Below are 20985 nucleotides of genomic sequence, written 5' to 3' on the forward strand. Positions count from 1 at the left end.
TTCAAGACTTACCAGAGTGATTGGGTGAGGACTGAGTGTCCTTAGCTCAAGGGGACTAAGGTGAAGACATGGTCTTATGAGTTAAATCTCAGCCTCCCTAACCAGACGTACAGTTGTCACAACAACTGGAACTGGTCTACCAAATCCTTGTCTTCACCAAGCAACTGGTTCTATATTTAACTTCCCTTTACTTTACATTTGGTCTTCGTGAAGTCATTGCTTGCCTGTATGATCTGATTGACTTCACTAAGTGAAGACTGTTTACTGTTTGGTTTCATACTATCTTCCATCCCGATCTATACTACCTATCTGCAGATAGTCTTCGTGCTTTCACTTCATTGCATACTTGAGTATGGCTTGTCTAGTGTAGTCTACCTTACGCTGCATATCAATAGGTTCATTTCTATTCTTTGTCTTCAAAGACCTCATGGTTTGAAGACTTTCAAAAAAATCGCATATTCACCTCCCTCTAGTCGATAACTAGCACTTTCAGGCATAAAGGGAGCACCTCTGCGATTGTTACAACCGGGTCATCCGGACATGTACCTCAGACGAGGTGAAGCCGAAAGTTAGCGTTCTTAAGAGAACAATTGGTCGGCGGACAAATGACGAACTGCCTTTGTTGAAGTATAAAACTCCCAAAGAATAAAGCCTCCTGTGATTTTTCCTTTTTAGCATCACAGCTTAGGCATGCATAAATAACGCATGATAGCCCAGGAAGAGGAACCTTAACGGAACTATTCTCCCTGGAAGATGTTTCTTACGTTAAAAAGTAATATAACATAACTCCCCGAATACAGTTTGTCTGTGGAAGCACCATGACCGGATTGCCTGGTTTCCGAACATACTTGGTATTTACCACAGGCATAGTATTCAGAAACACTCCAAACCTTGGGTTTTGGAGGTTGAAGCAGAAGGTCTTCGATGCCAATGTTTCCAAGTTCGGTCGGAGATAAGTTTGGTGATAAAGTGCATTGTTACATGGAATCAAACGCCTACTCTTTATCTATACCATCTATAAGGCTGTCTAGTTTATAGTCATGTTGGGAAAATTTGGCGGCTGTCTTTACTTGGTCGTAAACCAAGCTAACCGGAATTTCTTGTCCGTCTGGTCCCCAAGGTCCGACACGGGCCATATGATTTGGATCAAGTCCGGTATACCACATTTTCACCATGGCCTAGGATTCTCGTGCAGCTTCTCGACATGCTGATGCCTTCCATAGTTCAAAGCGGCGTCACGCTCCCTTAAATTCACAAGCTCCTCCATAATTTCTGGAGAAGAATCAGATTGCCACAAAGCCTTAGCCAAGTTCCTCATGGCTTTCCAAGCGCGCTCGTGCACTTGGGATAGCTCTTGCAGCAAGTCGCCTTGAAATCCGGACACTTCTCCTTCAGGCCGCCTGGTTAACAAACATACATGAACAATTTTGTAAAACTTTCCATCAAGTGACCGTATGAAAGTCAGGATAAAGGACATACTAAATATGTCGCGTTATTAGTTTCTTGTTCTCCTTCAAGGCATCTGATAGTTGGGCTCGTATGTCCTTTAGCTCTTTGGCTTGCTTGATGTTTGCATCTTGTAATTTGTTCTTCTCATCAATAGTCGGTGTTAATATACATTGACCAGCAGCACCTTGCCCTTCGGCATGTTGCTTGTCCGCCTGAGCAGCCTTTAGCCTCTCCTCCAACTGTTCTGTCGATCTTACCGCTGAAAATAAAACAATGCATATTTAAAAATCATTGTTGGAGCAGAACCGTATTTTCCGGACACTGCTGTGCTTACCATCAGGTGCCTTCTTGAAATTCTTCAAATTTTCCAATTCGGCGGTAACAACAGTTAGCTTGGTCCAACATTCTTCAAGCTCCTTCGACAATGTGTTATTTTTCTCCGTGAGTACTTGATGATATAACGACCCTTAAATCAGTTGGGCTAACTGCTTCAAGTCTCGGGGGCTACTAGCATACAACCATGCAAAAGTGTGTCAAAATTTACCTATATTTCGTTAAGAACAGTTGTATAACTCCGGCAAGGCCGTCTCGAGCGGCTCGGACATAAGCATCCGTCGAAATCAGTGTGGTGAATTCTTGTTCGGACAATGCCGAAGCACGCATAGCTTCCTTCAAGCAATGGCGATTCATCACGCTCTCCACTTCGGAATTCGTGACCGACACGTCATCTAAATCCTCTTGAGGAGTCGAAACTAGCACGACATTTGCTTGCGTCCTAACCGGCGAGTTCGGCACCGGATTAGTGGGCATTTGGCTAATTGGGCGTTTTTCCCACCGTTTGCCGCGTACTCCTAAAAATAAAAAGGGGGGAGACTCTTAATAATCCAGACTCATGCCTATGCATGCATTAAGTACACATACCTCTTGGAAGATTGTGAAGTCTCCATGGTACTCCCGGTCCCTTTCCGTTTTGAACGACGGCCTTCTGTGGGGGCCGCCCTTGAGGAGACACGGTCCCTGGAGCGCCGATCCTGTTAAAGATCCAGATCAGTACAATGGATAAGGGTATATATGGGGACCTGTTCTTAAAGAAGCCTCTGGATACTCACAATGCAGAATGGGTAAAGGCGAGGGTAGTCGATAACGATGGTCACCTCCGAACCGTCAAGCCTCGCCTAATAGAATACCCCATCGTCAAATTATATATATATATACTCGCAAAAATGCCCGTGCGTTGCAATGGGAGAACAGGTATCCTGGATCCTTCGGGAAAAAAACAACACATCCAAGTTGATAAATATCAAACTGGAAAATTGTTACAATGCCAAGCCCCCGATTCAATCGTACACTAATCATGCACGCAAATGTGTACGATCAAGATCAGGGACTCACGGGAAGATATCACAACACAACTCTACAAATAAAATAAGTCATACAAGCATCATAATACAAGCCAGGGGCCTCGAGGGCTCGAATACAAGTGCTCGATCATAGACGAGTCAGCGGAAGCAACAATATCTGAGTACAGACATAAGTTAAACAAGTTGCCATAAGATGGCTAGCACAAACTGGGATACAGATCGAAAGAGGCGCAGGCCTCCTGCCTGGGATCCTCCTAACTACTCCTGGTCGTCGTCAGCGGGCTGCACGTAGTAGTAGGCATCTCCGGTGTAGTAGGGGTCGTCGTCGACGGTGGCGTCTGGCTCCTGGACTCCAGCATCTGGTTGCGACAACCAGAAAGAAAGGAAAGGGGAAAAAGGGGGGAGAAAGCAACCGTGAGTACTCATCCAAAGTACTCGCAAGCAAGGAACTACACTACATATGCATGGGTATATGTGTAAGGAGGCCATATCAGTGGACTGAACTGCAGAATGCCAGAATAAGAGGGGGATAGCTAATCCTGTCGAAGACTACGCTTCTGGCAGCCTCCGACTCGTAGCACGTAGAAGAGAGTAGATTGAAGTCCTCCAAGTAGCATCTTCAAGTAGCATCTCCAAGTATCATCGCATAGCATAATCCTACCCGGCGATCCTCCCCTCGTATCCCTGAGGGAGAGCGACCATCGGTTGTATCTGGCACTTGGAAGGGTGTGTTTTATTAAGTATCCGGTTCTAGTTGTCATAAGGTCAAGGTACAACTCCAAGTCGTCCTGTTACCGAAGATCACGGCTATTCGAATAGATTAACTTCCCTGCAGGGGTGCACCACATTCCCCAACACGCTCGATCCCATTTGGCCGGACACACTTTCCTGGGTCATGCCCGGCCGCAGAAGATCAACACGTCGCAGCCCCACCTAGGCACAACAGAGAGGCCAGCATGCCGGTCTAAACCTAAGCGCACAGGGGTCTGGGCCCATCGCCCATAGCACACCTACACGTTGCGTACGCGGCCGAAAGCAGACCTAGCCTAGTGGCGTTCCAGTCCAATTCGGCGCGCGCCGCTCCGTCGCTGACGTCTGAAGTGCTTCGGCTGATACCACGACGTCGGGATACCCATAACTACTCCCGCGTAGATGGTTAGTGCGTATAGGCTCGTAGCCAACTCAGATCAAATACCAAGATCTCGTTAAGCGTGTTAAGTATCCGCGAACGCCGAACAGGGCCAGGCCCACCTGTCTCCTAGGTGGTCTCAACCTGCCCTGTCGCTCCGCCACCAAGTAACAGTCGGGGGCCGTCGGGAACCCAGGCCCACCTCTACCGAGATGGAGCCACCTGGCCCTTCAGCCCCCAACTCCGAACAGTATCACAGGTAATGTAACAATGTAAAGTATATAGTATATGCCCGTGATCACCTCCCGAAGTGATCACAGCCCAGTAGTATAGCATGGCACGGACAAGAGTGTAGGGCCACTGATGGAACACTAGCATCCTATACTAAGCATTTAGGATTGCGGGTAAGGTATCAATGACTGTAGCAACAATGACAGGCTATGCATCAGAATAGGATTAACGGAAAGCAGTAACATGCTACACTACTCTAATGCAAGCAGTATAGAGGAGAATAGGCGATATCTGGTGATCAAAGGAGGGGCTTGCCTGGTTGCTCTGGCAAGAGAGAGGGGTCGTCAACTCCGTAGTCGAACTGGGCAGCAGCAGCGTCGGTGTCGTAGTCTACCGAAGAGAAGAGGGGGAAGAAACAATAAATACAGTGCAAACATAAGCATGACAACACAAGACATGATAAAGAGCGAAGCTAGTTGTGTCCTAACGCAGTATGAGGTGATGCCGGCGAAGGGGGAAAACATCCGGGAAAGTATTCTCGGTGTTCCGTGTTTTCGGGCAGAGGAGCCGGAGGGGGAAAGTTGCGAGTTTGATATGTTAGGGGTGTGTGGCGGACGAACGGGTTGCGTATCCGGAATCGTCTCGTTGTTCTGATCAACTTTCATGTAGAAAGTATTTTCATCCGAGTTACGGATTAAAAGATATGATTTTCTAAAGATTTAATCATTTTCTGATTTTAATTATTTAAATTCAACATTATCCAAAACAGTATTTGCTGATGTCATCATGACGTCAGCATGACGTCAGCAGTCAACAGAGGTGTTGACTGGTCAACTGACGTGTGGGTCCCACTAGTCATTGACTGTTTAGTCTAATTAGTGTTTAACTAATCTAACTACTGTTTAATTAAACTAATTAGTTAGTTAGGTTAATGTAATTATGATTAATTAACTTAATTAATTCCTTAATTAATTAATTAATTAAATTATTATTATCTATTTATTTATTTTATTTATTTTATATATTATTTTTAATTCCTTCTTTTTTTTAATAAAGTTCTAGGGATGGGGCCCCCTGTCATAGGCCCCTGGGGGCTTAACGGGCGCGGGCGAGGCTGGAACGGGGCTCCAGCGGGCGCGGCCATTGTGGCGTCGGCTGCGGTAGGTGGAGCGAGGGGGGAGCCGGCAGCGAACGGCGCCGGCGGAGGGCGGCGCCACCGGAGAGTGGTGGCGGCGGTCGATGGAGGCTGCGGCTCCAGCGACAGGGGCATTCCATGGCGCGCGTGGGAGGGCGAGGTAGGGCGCGGGCCAGCGGTGGACGGCGCCAAGCGAAGGAAGAAGAGGCCGGTGGCCACGGCGTGTCCATGGCCGGAGCGGGATGCGGGCAGAGCGCACGGGCGTTGGCGCCCAGCCCGAGCGGGCGTACGCCCAGATCGAAGGGGAAGCCGCCGGCCACAGGCACGGCGAGGTGAGGTAGGCTGGGCGAGGCGGGGCGTCGGACCGGGCGAGGGACGGAGTCCCAAGGCGGCAAGCAGCCGGGAGGGGTGGACGCGGTCAGGGCCGGCTAGCAGGGGCGCGCGCGGACACGGCGAGCACGCAGCCACGGCGAAACGGCGACGGAACAGAGGGGGAATGGGGAAAACGTGCTCACGGGGCCCTGTAGTTGTGCTAAAAATGAGCTCGGGGAGGCGCCGGAGCTCGGGGTCGCGATGATCGATGACGAGGACGAAGGCGGCGCGACGCAGCCGCCGGGGAGGAGGAGGAGGCAGGCCGGCGACGTTGTGGTGGCGACGACGGGCGACGGCATCGGGTCGAGGAGGAGCTCGAGGAGGCCGGCGGCGTGGTTCCGATGAGGTAGGCGTCGAGAGAGTGGGCGAGGAGGCGACGCCGGCGGAGACCTCGGGCGATGGTGGACAGCGACGGGTAACCGCAGGGCGTCGGGGGCGACGGGATCGGGGCCGATCCCGATCCATCTCGATGGGGGAGGAGAAGGGGGTCGTGGGGGGCAAGTGGGGTTAGGGTTTGGGGTAGTAGGGTAAGTAGGCCACGGGGGTAGACGGGTCGGCCGGCTGGGCCAAGGCCCAGTTGGGCCACGGAGGTTTTCCCCCATGTTTTATTTATCTTTTGTTTGTTTTGTTTTCTATTTTTCTTTTAGTTTTTTTTTATATTGATTCGCATTAAGTAGAGCCATCAATTGATTTTTGTAAAAAGTGTAACTTGCCTCATAACTCAAATTGCATTGAATGGCACTACCACAAAAAGTTTTACTCCAGAATAAATTAGTTTAATATTTTATAAAATTACCAAAGGCATTTTATTAATTGTTTTGCTACTGTTTTATCCACTTATAGTATTTAAACATTTTATGAAAGTGTGGTTCCTCCACCGTAGTTACTTCTGCACCATTGGGCACAACCCGAACATTTTAGTTTTAAAGTTCAAAAATTTTGATGTTTGCCTTTTATTAAATTTTGAATTTGAATTGGTTTTTGAACTAACGCGGGATTATCAACAATAACTGTGGTGACGTGGCATCATTAACGGGGGATTTCTGTAGCTTGATTACCCGGGCGTCACAATTCTCCTCCACTACAAGAAATCTCGTCCCGAGATTTAAGAGGGGAAGTGCGGGGAAGGGGTTAGGTTGCGAATTTCTAACGGGTCTTGTTGGTCTTGGTTACTCTTCTCGAGGAGGTCGATCCATTACATTGTTGTCTTCACTTCTCTGCTTCAGGCCATCATGGTGATGTCGTTCTTTTCTCGGGAACTCCAACGTACTTACGAATAGGTAAGGGGCAGCTCGGCTACGACAGAATGCTTATGAGGGAAACAGTCTGGGGGTTAACCCATGAATGAGCTTAATCCGGCCAAAATCCGAGCCTTTTCGCAATTGGCGACACCAACAGACCTAAAGCAGGTCCAAAAACTAGCTGGGTGCATGGCAGCCCTGAGCCGCTTTATCTCCAGACTAGGAGAAAAGGCACTTCCACTTTATCGCCTGCTCTGACGTACCGATCACTTCGAGTGGATGGATGCGGCGACCGCCGGGTTGAAAGAAATAAAAACTTTGTTAGCAAACAACCCAATCCTGGCCACACCAAACGTCGATGAACCCATGCTTCCATACATATCAGCAACTCACCAAGTAGTGAGCGTTGTGCTATTTGTCAAACGAGAGGAAGAGGGACATAAATTCCCACTCCAAAAACCAGTATATTACGTATCGGAGGTCCTTACACCATGCAAATCCCGATACCCACATTATCAAAAGATAGCATATGCGGTCTTTATGGCATCTCAAAAACTGCAACACTACTTTCAAGAGTGCTCGATCACGGTGGCATCTGAAGTACCACTCAATGATATGATAAACAACCGAGACACCACCGGCCGCATTGCCAAATGGGCTATAGAGCTCTTACCATTCGAAATAACATACAAGCCACACCGAGCTATTAAATCTGAGGTGTTGGCTGACTTCGTCGCCGAATGGACAGAAGCCGAACTCCCTAAAGAGTACAACACATACTCCAACTGGGTGATGTACTTGACGGCTCTAAAATGTTAGCCGGACTGGGGCTGGTGTCATCCTAATATCCCCTACAGGGACCCAGTCCATTATGTATTACAAATCATGTATACGGATTCCAATAATGCAACCGAATATGAAGTGCTCCTGCATGGACTCCGGATGGCCGTTTCTATGGGCATACAACACCATGAAGTGTGTGGGGATTCGAACCTCTCTATATCCCAAATAAATGGAGAATTCGGCGCAAAGGATCCAAAGATGGCAGCCTACTGCCAAGCCATACTTAGAATATCCGCTCGATTTGAGGGGCTTCAGTTTCATCATGTGGCTCGATGTAGTAATCAGGAAGCGGACATCCTTGCTCGTCTGGGAACTAAATGCGATCCCGTCCCGCCTAACACCTTTTTGGATAGGCTTTTCAAACCATCTGTAGTATGGCAGGACGAGAGCGGAAATAACAGTCCGGTGCTGATCATACCCCCGGATGTCGAACATGATTCGGATACCATCGGGGGCTCGAGCACCGAGCCAACACCTTCCGCTCAAGTAATCATGGCAATTATTGCTCCATGGACCGAACCCTTATTGGCCTACCTTAATAGGCAGGAGCTCCCTACTGATCAGAATGAGGCCCGTCGCATAGTCCGACGCTCTAAGGTCTATAAAGTCCACGAGGGAGAGCTCTACAAGAAAAGCACCACCGGAGTCCTTCAAAGATGTATCTCCGAAGAGGAGGGGCAACAGCTCTTGGCCGAAATACATGCTGGCCTCGGTGGCCATCACGCCGCAGCCCGGGCCCTAGTAAGTAAAGCCTTTCGTAAAGGCTTCTTCTGGCCCACAGCCCGAGCGGACGCACAGACCCTTGTACAACGTTGTTTCGGATGCCAGCCTTTTGGCAATCAAAGTCATTTGCCGCCCACTGCCCTCAAAACAATCCCCATTACCTAGCCTTTCGCGGTCTGGGGGCTAGACATGGTCGGACCCCTTAAAGGGGGAAGCCATAATAAAAAAGTATCCGCTGGTTATGGTGGATAAATTCACCAAGTGGATATAGGCCAAACCAGTAAAAATGGCCGAAGCCGGACCGGTGATCGATTTTATATCCGGTGTTGTACACCATTATGGCGTCCCACACAACATCATTACTGGCAATGGTTCTAACTTTATAGCCGATGAGGTGAAAATTTGGTGTGCTAATCTGGGCATTAAGCTCGACTACGCCTCCGTTTATCACCCTCAAACAAACGGTCAGGTCGAATGTGCTAATGGCCTGATAATGAGCGGCATCAAACCCAGACTAGTGCGCTCCCTATGGGAATCAGATAAGCACTGGGTTGAGGAACTCAATTCCGTACTCTGGGGGCTGCGGACCACGCCCAACCGCACGACTGGCTACACACCCTTCTTTATGGTGTACGGCGCAGAGGCTATCTTCCCTTGCAACATTATTCTGGACTCACCTCGAGTGTGCATGTATGAAGAGAGAGAAGCCGAGCTCGATCGGCAGGACGATCTAGACGGCATGGAGGAGTGTGTTGTTGTGAAGGCACGTGCGACATTTTATCAACAACATGCTCGGAGGTATCAAAGCAGAGAAGTGCGGGCAAAGACTTATAATGTCGGTGAGCTCGTTCTACGCCTACCAGAGAAGAAAAAGGACATTCTCAAACCCAAATGGGAGGGTCCCTTCATTATATATGAAGTTCTCATTGGAGGAGCCTATCGCCTTCGCAATGCATTGGATAATCGCTTAGAGCCGAACCATGGAACGCTGCTCGGCTCCGAAGATTCTATGCCTAAGTCCGGACATATACCTTTGTTCGTTCCTTTTTCTTATTTTCAATTTTTTCTTTTTCTCGTTTTTATACAATTTCTAACATGTGTGCGGGTAAGCCGCACACTTCAGGGTATACGTCCTTAAATGTACACACCCCACCACAACTGGGGCTTCTCTCAATAGAAGCTTATTATTATTTTGAGCATATAGCTCACCATATATATGTGTTGTCTGCTCATATACATCCTTTCTTCGCCATTATATGCACCTCTATGCTTAAGTTTTTGCCAAGCTGGGGTGCCTGGCTCCTGTGCTTATGCCCTACATTCCCGCTTGTTCGGCTAGGGCATTGTAAGTGCATCTAGTGCCACCACTAGTTGATTTTGGAGTATTGATGACAAACTTAGTTGAGGGACTAATGTGTTTGTGAGAATTGCAGGATAACATAGGTAGTAGTCCCATATTGATTCGGTTTACCTACCAGAGATGACCCCTAAAAATGGGTGAAGACATTGAAGACAATGATGGTTCGTGAAGACATTCACGATGAAGATTATGACATGAGAAGACTTTCATATGAAGACTATGGAGTGCGAAGACATAGCTGTTTCGTAATTTCCTTTTCTTCTTTGTTGAGTAATAGGAACCACCGTACTGTTAAGTGGGGTCCATGTGAACAAAGTCAGAGTGACTGACGTGATGCTCAACCAAATCCTATGTCTTCGAGCGAAGACAATGAGAGAAAATCTTATCCAGTGCTGGATGAGTGAGCTTTACTTGTAGCCCAAGTCAAACCGTCACGTGTGTTTGAAATCCGACCATTGGACACGTGGCGGTTCCTTAGTGACCCAGGGTCATTTTGGACAGATAAGGTCGGGTTGTCTCCTGGCTATAAATAGCCCACCCCCTACACCATAAATTGGTGGCTGCTCAGAGTTAGTGCACGACTTTTGTTTTTTGAGAGCAACCCACCTCTGAAGCATTTGAGAGAGAGATCCTTGCAAGGACAAAGCCCTAAACACCCAGAGCCAAAGAGTGTTAGGCATCACTGAAGTCTTTCTGTCTGTGTGACCTGAAGACTTGTTACACTTGAGGACTATGAATCCCCAGCCGGTTAGGCGTCACGTTCTGAGCATCCAAGAGTCATTGTGGATCGCCAGTGAACGAAATCTGTGAAGGTTTGGAAGTATACCTTCAAGACTTACCAGAGTGATTGGGTGAGGACTGAGTGTCCTTAGCTCAAGGGGACTAAGGTGAAGACATGGTCTTATGAGTTAAATCTCAGCCTCCCTAACCAGACGTACAGTTGTCACAACAACTGGAACTGGTCTACCAAATCCTTGTCTTCACCAAGCAACTGGTTCTATATTTAACTTCCCTTTACTTTACATTTGGTCTTCGTGAAGTCATTGCTTGCCTGTATGATCTGATTGACTTCACTAAGTGAAGACTGTTTACTGTTTGGTTTCATACTATCTTCCATCCCGATCTATACTACCTATCTGCAGATAGTCTTCGTGCTTTCACTTCATTGCATACTTGAGTATGGCTTGTCTAGTGTAGTCTACCTTACGCTGCATATCAATAGGTTCATTTCTATTCTTTGTCTTCAAAGACCTCATGGTTTGAAGACTTTCAAAAAAATCGCATATTCACCTCCCTCTAGTCGATAACTAGCACTTTCAGGCATAAAGGGAGCACCTCTGCGATTGTTACAACCGGGTCATCCGGACATGTACCTCAGACGAGGTGAAGCCGAAAGTTAGCGTTCTTAAGAGAACAATTGGTCGGCGGACAAATGACGAACTGCCTTTGTTGAAGTATAAAACTCCCAAAGAATAAAGCCTCCTGTGATTTTTCCTTTTTAGCATCACAGCTTAGGCATGCATAAATAACGCATGATAGCCCAGGAAGAGGAACCTTAACGGAACTATTCTCCCTGGAAGATGTTTCTTACGTTAAAAAGTAATATAACATAACTCCCCGAATACAGTTTGTCTGTGGAAGCACCATGACCGGATTGCCTGGTTTCCGAACATACTTGGTATTTACCACAGGCATAGTATTCAGAAACACTCCAAACCTTGGGTTTTGGAGGTTGAAGCAGAAGGTCTTCGATGCCAATGTTTCCAAGTTCGGTCGGAGATAAGTTTGGTGATAAAGTGCATTGTTACATGGAATCAAACGCCTACTCTTTATCTATACCATCTATAAGGCTGTCTAGTTTATAGTCATGTTGGGAAAATTTGGCGGCTGTCTTTACTTGGTCGTAAACCAAGCTAACCGGAATTTCTTGTCCGTCTGGTCCCCAAGGTCCGACACGGGCCATATGATTTGGATCAAGTCCGGTATACCACATTTTCACCATGGCCTAGGATTCTCGTGCAGCTTCTCGACATGCTGATGCCTTCCATAGTTCAAAGCGGTGTCACGCTCCCTTAAATTCACAAGCTCCTCCATAATTTCTGGAGAAGAATCAGATTGCCACAAAGCCTTAGCCAAGTTCCTCATGGCTTTCCAAGCGCGCTCGTGCACTTGGGATAGCTCTTGCAGCAAGTCGCCTTGAAATCCGGACACTTCTCCTTCAGGCCGCCTGGTTAACAAACATACATGAACAATTTTGTAAAACTTTCCATCAAGTGACCGTATGAAAGTCAGGATAAAGGACATACTAAATATGTCGCGTTATTAGTTTCTTGTTCTCCTTCAAGGCATCTGATAGTTGGGCTCGTATGTCCTTTAGCTCTTTGGCTTGCTTGATGTTTGCATCTTGTAATTTGTTCTTCTCATCAATAGTCGGTGTTAATATACATTGACCAGCAGCACCTTGCCCTTCGGCATGTTGCTTGTCCGCCTGAGCAGCCTTTAGCCTCTCCTCCAACTGTTCTGTCGATCTTACCGCTGAAAATAAAACAATGCATATTTAAAAATCATTGTTGGAGCAGAACCGTATTTTCCGGACACTGTTGTGCTTACCATCAGGTGCCTTCTTGAAATTCTTCAAATTTTCCAATTCGGCGGTAACAACAGTTAGCTTGGTCCAACATTCTTCAAGCTCCTTCGACAATGTGTTATTTTTCTCCGTGAGTACTTGATGATATAACGACCCTTAAATCAGTTGGGCTAACTGCTTCAAGTCTCGGGGGCTACTAGCATACAACCATGCAAAAGTGTGTCAAAATTTACCTATATTTCGTTAAGAACAGTTGTATAACTCCGGCAAGGCCGTCTCGAGCGGCTCGGACATAAGCATCCGTCGAAATCAGTGTGGTGAATTCTTGTTCGGACAATGCCGAAGCACGCATAGCTTCCTTCAAGCAATGGCGATTCATCACGCTCTCCACTTCGGAATTCGTGACCGACACGTCATCTAAATCCTCTTGAGGAGTCGAAACTAGCACGACATTTGCTTGCGTCCTAACCGGCGAGTTCGGCACCGGATTAGTGGGCATTTGGCTAATTGGGCGTTTTTCCCACCGTTTGCCGCATACTCCTAAAAATAAAAAGGGGGGAGACTCTTAATAATCCAGACTCATGCCTAGGCATGCATTAAGTACACATACCTCTTGGAAGATTGTGAAGTCTCCATGGTACTCCCGGTCCCTTTCCATTTTGAACGACGGCCTTCTGTGGGGGCCGCCCTTGAGGAGACACGGTCCCTGGAGCGCCGATCCTGTTAAAGATCCAGATCAGTACAATGGATAAGGGTATATATGGGGACCTGTTCTTAAAGAAGCCTCTGGATACTCACAATGCAGAATGGGTAAAGGCGAGGGTAGTCGATAACGATGGTCACCTCCGAACCGTCAAGCCTCGCCTAATAGAATACCCCATCGTCAAATTATATATATATATACTCGCAAAAATGCCCGTGCGTTGCAATGGGAGAACAGGTATCCTGGATCCTTCGGGGAAAAAACAACACATCCAAGTTGATAAATATCAAACTGGAAAATTGTTACAATGCCAAGCCAAATTCTGTCATGCTTCTATGCTAGCAAAAGTTTGGGCTGTGTAAAGCAACTCTTTGCAGCATAACCCAAACAAACACAAAATATGATTGGTAGCTAAATCTATCAATGAATTCAGCTGCATATCTTTGAGTCCTTTATTAATATTGCGGCATTGTTCTTAGATAGATTGCCATGTCCCTTCTTGAACTGAAACACCATCAAGCAAAAGACAGGACATCGACAATCTCCATTTATATATAAAAAAAGAATAGTACTAAACTAAAACAGATAGTACAAATGAAAGGTTTTCCAACTATTAAATACCGAGAAAGAAATTAGTATAAGATGAGTTTGCAAACCTGGATGGATGATGAATGCCTATTGCTTATCCATTGACATGTGTGTTGTCATCTGCCAACTTCACCTACCAATATTAGATGCATCAATATTGTATTAGGCTAAGAGCAGTGGGCATGTCCATTAGCGGTAACAAACCAAATAATCTGTCTTGTTTCATAGAGACCCATGTAAAGTGTTGAGACATACCAGATTCCTAAATCAGGATTGCTGAAACCGCACCATATTGTGCATGTACAACGTCAAATCCAGACAAGATATTACAGTAAAGAAAGGAAAATACATGTAGAAATGATAACTGAATTTACAAACGCTATAGTTGATCCCAATAGCATACTTGTGCCCCCTAGCCTGCCATCAAAATGAGCTAATTTGGCCCGCAGTTGTTGAATTTCTTGCGCCGTCAAAATCCTACTCTTTTACATTACTTTACCTTGTTCCACCAACTCGAAATTCCAGTTCTGCATGCTATAATTTGCATGCACATTCTTGCGAAATACAAACCAATGAGAATCAAAGTTTCCATTCCGCAACCGATTTACTGGGATACTTGAGAGTCTGGTCCAGCAAAAGAGACCGTGTGTCGTGGTGTGTACCTTGCATGTGTAAGTTCTTGTTATCTATTTGATCTCTCCCTAGTAATCTCATTGATGAATGATGCAGCCTTTGTAGAGGGTTCTTTCCTAACAGCAAGGAGATTCTCAATTTCAGCACAAAGATGCACAACCTCATCTCTCAAAGGCTCATTTGATCTAAGGTCAGCTTCAACCTTCCTTCTCTTGTCAACAAGCTCGCTGATATAGTGATATAAGCTCCATTCTTGTCATTAATCGTTGCAATGATCATGTTCAGGTGATGGACTTCCTCCTTTATTTCTTGGTAACTCCATTCGTTCCTCGGCTAGAGCATGACGATCAGCCATAAGCCTGCAGAATTCAACCTCGTGCAACTTAATTTCTTCCTATAGAAGAGCCAGGTGAGAGGGAGGTAGACTTGGTACTTGGCAAACTGTTCGGGTTAGATTTACCAAACTTTCCTCTTACCTAGTGTTGCCACTCAAATGGAAAAAACAGCAGTAAAGGAGTGCACACCCGTCCTTGGTACTAGGCAATAACTTTATCTTCTCTGCAAGAGTTAGCATGTTTCACAACCTCGCTTCAATGCAAATAAAGGAACAATAACAACCTGCAATGAACTTTCAAATAGTACATGAGGTTATTACTGCTGAAACATAATCATAATAACATTTGCACTGACATGGAAGTTATAGGAGCATATGCTGAATTTGTGGTCCCTGAGATGCTAGCACTAGGTATATGCATTATATTGCAGTAAAAAGAGAGAGGGAAATAGTGGATCTGCAGCCAACTCTTACAGGCGCTATACTATATAAATTATCCAAAGAAGACCAAACTTAAGTGAGTGTCAAATATTAGATATTGTTCACTTAAACACTCAAAGAAGAATGATTAATGTACTGGAATAATAGAGGGATTTGGACACATCTAGCAGAACATATCTCTACCTAATATTAGGGGAGTGACCTGGACTTTCAGCCTGATTTGGAAGCGGACATTGGTGGGGGAAGAGGAAGTGGCGGCTTGCTCACATGGATTAGGATTTAGGAGCCAAATAATTTCCGATTTGGTGAGGACATCGTAGACGAATGAGTTGCCGCGAAGCCTGTTGTCCTTGTTATCTTGAAGCTCCTGCACCACAAAAGAAATATCAGTGCATTGATGTACTAATCTAGACCAAAACAAATCAAGGAAACTATGATAATCATGCTATACTAATCCTAATCTTTCTCTGCCAGCAGCAGCAACTTCCTCTGCCTGCAACAGCTCACTAAAGTTCCTTGGTTTGCTCAGCCAAGAACAGGGACAATGGCATGGCCGAGCAGAACACCAGCGAGTCCCTGTCATTCCTGACACATGCAGGTCAAAAGCCTTACTGCTTCGCTGTGCAAACCTCCATTGGAGTCTATGGTCGCCCAAGTGATGCCATCCTTGACGGGAATTTCGTCGAACATCCTGTGGGCGGCCACCGTAGCTCGTCTAGGAGAGCACCAGTCCATTGGCTAGCAAGTAGGGGAAGGCTAGATGTGGCGCATCCAGCGGTGATGTCGGCGTCCTAGTAGCATCGATAGAAGCCCTGGAGAGGGAGATGTAGACGTCCTTGTCGGTACCCACACGAAGCACGTCCACGAGGCGAAGAACGTCGGCGGCGCCCGCCCATAGGACGCTGCTGCGCCCGTCCACAATTCATCGCAGCTATCCTGCTTGTTGTGGTTGAGGTCGTCCGCGGTATCAAGAAACATGGCTGGCGGCGGCGGTCAGATCGACCCAGCTCGGGCCGACCCGCCTCGAATGCCACCACCATGGGGCGCATCGACCTTGAGCGAGCTCCGCGCCGCACTCGCCATAGGTGCTACCATGATCTTGGCAGATCAGCTGGTTCACGCGAAGAGGAGGGCGGAGGAGGATTCCTCGAGTCCGGAGGACGGGTTGAAGAAGAGGACGGGTTGAAGAAGAATCCTGGCTCAGACTTTTTTCCTTAGCTGTTGTTGCGCTGTTCGACCCATAAGAGTCCTGGCCTAGTAACGTAACACCAAGCACCGCTAAAAAAACGTAACACCAAGCGAGTCGTTTCTTACGCATAGGAGAGAATCTGAACGAAACGATTTTTAGGTACCTGAACCGGGCACGGGACTGCGGGTTTAATTGCCAGAAAATAAAAGGATTTTTTTATAAAAACGCTGTGATGGTGAATCCGAAGACTCAATCCGTGCTTTATTATTATTAGGGAAAGATATATCCGGATCCTCGCAAAAGCCAGGATCTTTGTCACGATTATGATCCTCCGACTGAGGAGCACGACAGTGGACGTCATCGATCATCCTCCTCTATTACTAGTTGGTTGCAACATGAAAAGTACATTCGATTAGTGTATGTCATGCAGTAAAATAAGCACACCCGAATCGAGACCTTACCCATTTAATAGGGGTGTATATGGAATAGGCCTCCCGACAGTTTAACCGGAGAAAATCTTCTTTTCCCCCTTGTACAGATCGGCCAAAATGGAGGCCAGTTCGGCTAGGGTATCCGGACCCTACCGTCTGTAACGGGATTGTCTTCTCCGTTGTAACACCATAAAGGAATTACTCTGGATTGAAGAGGTTGCACACACCTCTTTATTGCGATCGCCATGACTTCAACTATTGAGAGTTCGGAGTGGGCCAGCAGCCTGACTTTGCTGACCAACCTCTATATCTCCGCATTATCCTCTTCTTTGGGACATTGGGGATGCCAGTTGAGGCGCTTCTTTAAGGGAGCGCTGGAAAATTCAGGGAGACCGCGCCTGACTGGATTCGGTAGCAGAACATCATCCATATATAACCATTCTAAAGACCACTCCGGGTACGCGTCTTTAGGACTTCCGATAGGGTATCCAGATCCGGCAATGCGCCATACTTCGGCACCACCCACTTCAAATATGGAACCCCCTTTGTGGCGGAGAACGAGGCAGAAGAATTTCCTCCATAATCCAAAATGGGCCTCCATGCCTAGGAATAACTCGCAGAGGGCAACAATGCCTGAGATGTGCAGAATTGAACCTGGGGTGAGGTTATGCAGTTGGATGCCATAAAAATCCAATAAACCCCGAAGGAAGGGATGGATTGGAAATCCCAGGCCCCGTAACAAAAATGGGACGAACCACACCATCTCCTCCTTATTGGGGTTGGGGAAATTCTCAGCTATCTCGTCATTGTCGATTGAATATAATCCCGCTCGAACGAGAACTAGATCTCCGAGGGGGAGGTAGCCCTGTGTTTGGAGCCGGCTTAGTTGAAGATGAGGCACGTAGCAACTCTGCCAATCGCCCTCTTGAGGGTCGTGGGGGCGCGAAGAGGAGCCTGGGGCGCTGGCCATGACGAGGGCTTTTGTTTTGTGGCTAGACTTGGTCGTTTCTTCCTTCTGCGCGGTGCGAGATGGCCTTGGGAGATCCATATCCCTTTATATAGGCGCCACCTGAGCATGGTGAAGGGTTTATTTGCAAAAAGACATGGACCGTTCATATTCATCCTGCGCACAGAAATCGAAGCGCCATCAGGGGGAATTGTAAAAGACGTTGAGGTTGTCGACGGATTATCGACAGACCAGATTATAATGAAGAATCCGTCTTGCAAAGCCAATGACATGAGCCGAAGACTACATCGTCATTGAAGGAAAGCTTGGGGGCTACTAAGGGAGTCCTGGATTATGGGGTCCTTAGGTTTCCGGGCTATGTAGCATGGGCCGGACTGATGGGCCATCAAGATACAAGATAGAAGGCCTTCCCCCGTGTCCAGATGGGACACTCCTTTGCGTGGATGGAAAGCTTGACGTCCGGATGTGTAGTTTCCTTTCTCTGTAAACCGACTCTGTACAACCCTAGGCCCCTTCGGTGCCTATATTAACCGAAGGGGTTAGTCCGTGGAGGCGATGACAAATCACATAGGCTAGACATCCACATTTTAGCCATTACGATCTCGCTGTAGACCACCTCTTGTAACCCCTATACTCATCAAATACAATCTAGCAGGACGTAGGGTTTTACCTCCATTAAGAGGGCCCGAACATGGGTGAACATCTTGTCTCCCCTGTCTCCTGTTACCTTCGATCCTCACGCACAGTTCGGGACCCCCTACCCGAGATCGGTCGGTTTTGACACCAACAGGGCATCCCCAAGCTTAGTTTCTTGGGTATTCCTTGAATATTAACTTGGGGTACCTTGGGCATCCCCAAGCTTAGGCTCTTGCCACTCCTTGTTCCATAGTCCATCAAAACTTCACCCAAAACTTGAAAACTTCACAACACAAAACTTCACAGAAAACTCGTGAGCTCTGTTAGTATAATAAAACAAATCATTCACTTTGGTACTGTCAAGACAAGATTCGTAATTTTTATCACGTGATGCCAATTGTACCCTATCATTTCTACAATTTATATTAAGCAATATAAGCCATAGAAACTAGAAACAAGCAAACTATGCAAGAAAACAGAATCTGTCAAAAACATAACAGTCTGCAATGATCCGAATAACAACCATACTTCTGTTACTTCAAAAAAAATTGAAACATTAGGACAACCTGGGGAATTTTTATATCAATGTACTTTAAAAAAATCAGAAGGTTTCGACGCTCCAGTGATTTTTAACAATTCTGTGATTGGGCGCAAAAGTTTCTGTTTTTGGATAGAATTGAATCAACCATCATCCACACTGTCCCAAAGGGTTTACTTGGCACTTTATTAAAACAAAAGCTATAAAACATGACTACTACGGTAGCTTAATCATGTGAACACTTAAAAACAGTAGGTACTGGTGTTGGGTTGTCTCCCAACTAGCGCTTTTCTTGAATGCCTTTTTAGCTAGGCATGATGATTTCAATGATGCTCACATGAAAGATAAGGGTTGAAACACAAAAAGAGCATCATGAAGCATATGGCTAGCACATTTAAGTCTAACACACTTCCTATGCATAGGGATTTTGTGAGAAACAATTTATGGGAACAAGAATCAACTAGCATAGGAAGGTAAAGCAAGCATAACTTCATGATTTCAACACATAGAGGGGAAACTTGATATTATTGCAATTCCTATAAGCATATATTCCTCGCTCATAATAATTTTCAGTAGCATCATGAATGAATTCAACAATATAAACATCACTTGAATCATTCTTTTCATGATCTACAAGCATAGAAATTGTACCACTCACCACATAAGAAAAATTCTTCTCATTCATAGTAGTGGGAGGAGAAAATTCAACAAAATAACTATCATATGTTACTTCATTCACATAATCAATATGAGCATTCAAATAATGATGACAAGTTTCACGAATATCATTATTCTATATAGCATACATGTCATCACAATAATCATCATAAATAGGAGGCAAGCTTTCATCATAATAAATTTGCTCATCAAAACTTGGGGGACAAAAAATATCATTTTCATCAAACATAGCATCCCCAAGCTTGGGAAAAACATTAATTGTAGCAAATAAATTCTTTGACATGTCATTCTCACCAAACATAGCATACCCAAGCTTGTGGCTTTGCATATCGCAAGCATAATCACTCTCATCATTAATAATATGAATAGCACCAATAGTGTGGCAATTATTATCATCACAATGAGTAATAGGCATAACAATAATAGGAGCAAAATAATTTGGGAGGGATACCTTTTTACCTTTGCTTCTCCATCTTTTATTTTTCTTCTTCACATCATGTGTGGGTTTAATCACCTTTTTGGAGCTCCTTATTGATGAGATTGGTTGAATAAAAAGCTCTTCTTTGTTACCTTATTTATCATAAGAAAAAATAGGAGGATATCGGGAAACCTCTTCCCCTTCATTAGTATTCTCTTAATCTTCTATTTGTTTTCTTGTCTTCAAGTAATTCGCAATATAAGGACTCTTAATGCAATTCACCGCACAATACATATAAATTTCATTTAGATCAAAATCAATCATTTTCATGAGAACCCAATCTGGAACCTTCGCGTGAGTAAGTTAAGCACGGCGTCTATGCTCGGGCCCATCCCTGCAGCATCGATAAATCCAGCGGCTGAGCTCTGTCTGGCAGGCCGGCCCCGTTCACGTCACCTCCTAGGGCCGTTGGTGCTTGGCTTTCTCACAGGATGACCTCAGGAGATTCGTTCGGCGCAGGTTGTCTAACCATCTCGCAGGACCAACACAGCGAACAAGAACCAAGACCAGGTGCAACCCGCCTTGAGGTAGGGCCTCGTGAGTCCTGCACTAGCTCACGAGTGCCCAGATACACCTCGTCTACCCCTGCCGTGCAAGCCACGTGTCAGGGCGGGGTTGTACATGCCCCGGGGGAGCTCCGCAGTAGGGAGTCCCGCACCCACGCACCAGTGGAAGCACCATGCTCTGCGCTGGCCGTCGACACTTCCGAGGAGCAGCTATGCATGTGCACAAGCGGAAGCACTACGCTCCACGCTAGTGATAAACAACTGAGGGCGGCCTCACGACCATACCAACCTCAGGGAGCCCAAGAGCTCAGTGCCCGGCCTCACCGCAATGCCTCCCCTCAGGAGAGCCGCGCAAGGATCTGGGCACGGGGCCCATGCTCGGGTCACGCCCAAGCGTACGCCACCCAAGCAGGTCCCTCGGACCTGGTCGTC

General features: G+C 46.4%; 1 protein-coding gene and 1 long non-coding RNA gene across 34 annotated transcripts; both read right to left on the reverse strand.

Annotated features, from left to right (window-relative positions):
• Positions 1–854: 854 nt before the first annotated feature.
• LOC123188577 (uncharacterized) lies at positions 855–2716 on the reverse strand. Of its 4 annotated transcripts, none has more exons than XR_006494843.1 (6): positions 2559–2716; positions 2371–2480; positions 1994–2300; positions 1784–1897; positions 1480–1708; positions 855–1400 (listed from the first exon to the last, which is right to left on the reverse strand). It is a non-coding gene; the product is annotated as an uncharacterized lncRNA (long non-coding RNA). The 4 variants fall into 4 exon arrangements; XR_006494845.1 differs by having other exon boundaries at positions 1784–1915; XR_006494844.1 differs by lacking the exon at positions 1994–2300 and having other exon boundaries at positions 1784–1953.
• An 8875-nt stretch (positions 2717–11591) lies between these two features.
• Positions 11592–16420, reverse strand: LOC123188579 (uncharacterized). 30 transcript variants are annotated; one of them, XR_006494873.1, is made up of 9 exons: positions 15981–16405; positions 15314–15497; positions 14832–14973; positions 13791–14714; positions 13230–13295; positions 13042–13151; positions 12455–12624; positions 12151–12379; positions 11592–12071 (listed from the first exon to the last, which is right to left on the reverse strand). XR_006494873.1 is itself a non-coding variant. In XM_044600739.1 (4 exons), the coding sequence occupies exons 1-4, from the start codon at positions 15863–15865 to the stop codon at positions 14615–14617; spliced, it is 489 nt and encodes a 162-aa protein (XP_044456674.1). In that variant the 5' UTR covers positions 15866–16420; the 3' UTR covers positions 14033–14614. The 30 variants fall into 30 exon arrangements, 1 of the variants encoding a protein (XP_044456674.1); XR_006494865.1 differs by having other exon boundaries at positions 15760–16405; XR_006494870.1 differs by having other exon boundaries at positions 13230–13376; positions 13791–13855; positions 13978–14714; positions 15398–16405.
• Positions 16421–20985: the final 4565 nt, after the last annotated feature.

Source organism: Triticum aestivum, chromosome 2A (assembly GCF_018294505.1).
Source record: "Triticum aestivum cultivar Chinese Spring chromosome 2A, IWGSC CS RefSeq v2.1, whole genome shotgun sequence".
Taxonomy (NCBI): domain Eukaryota; kingdom Viridiplantae; phylum Streptophyta; class Magnoliopsida; order Poales; family Poaceae; genus Triticum; species Triticum aestivum.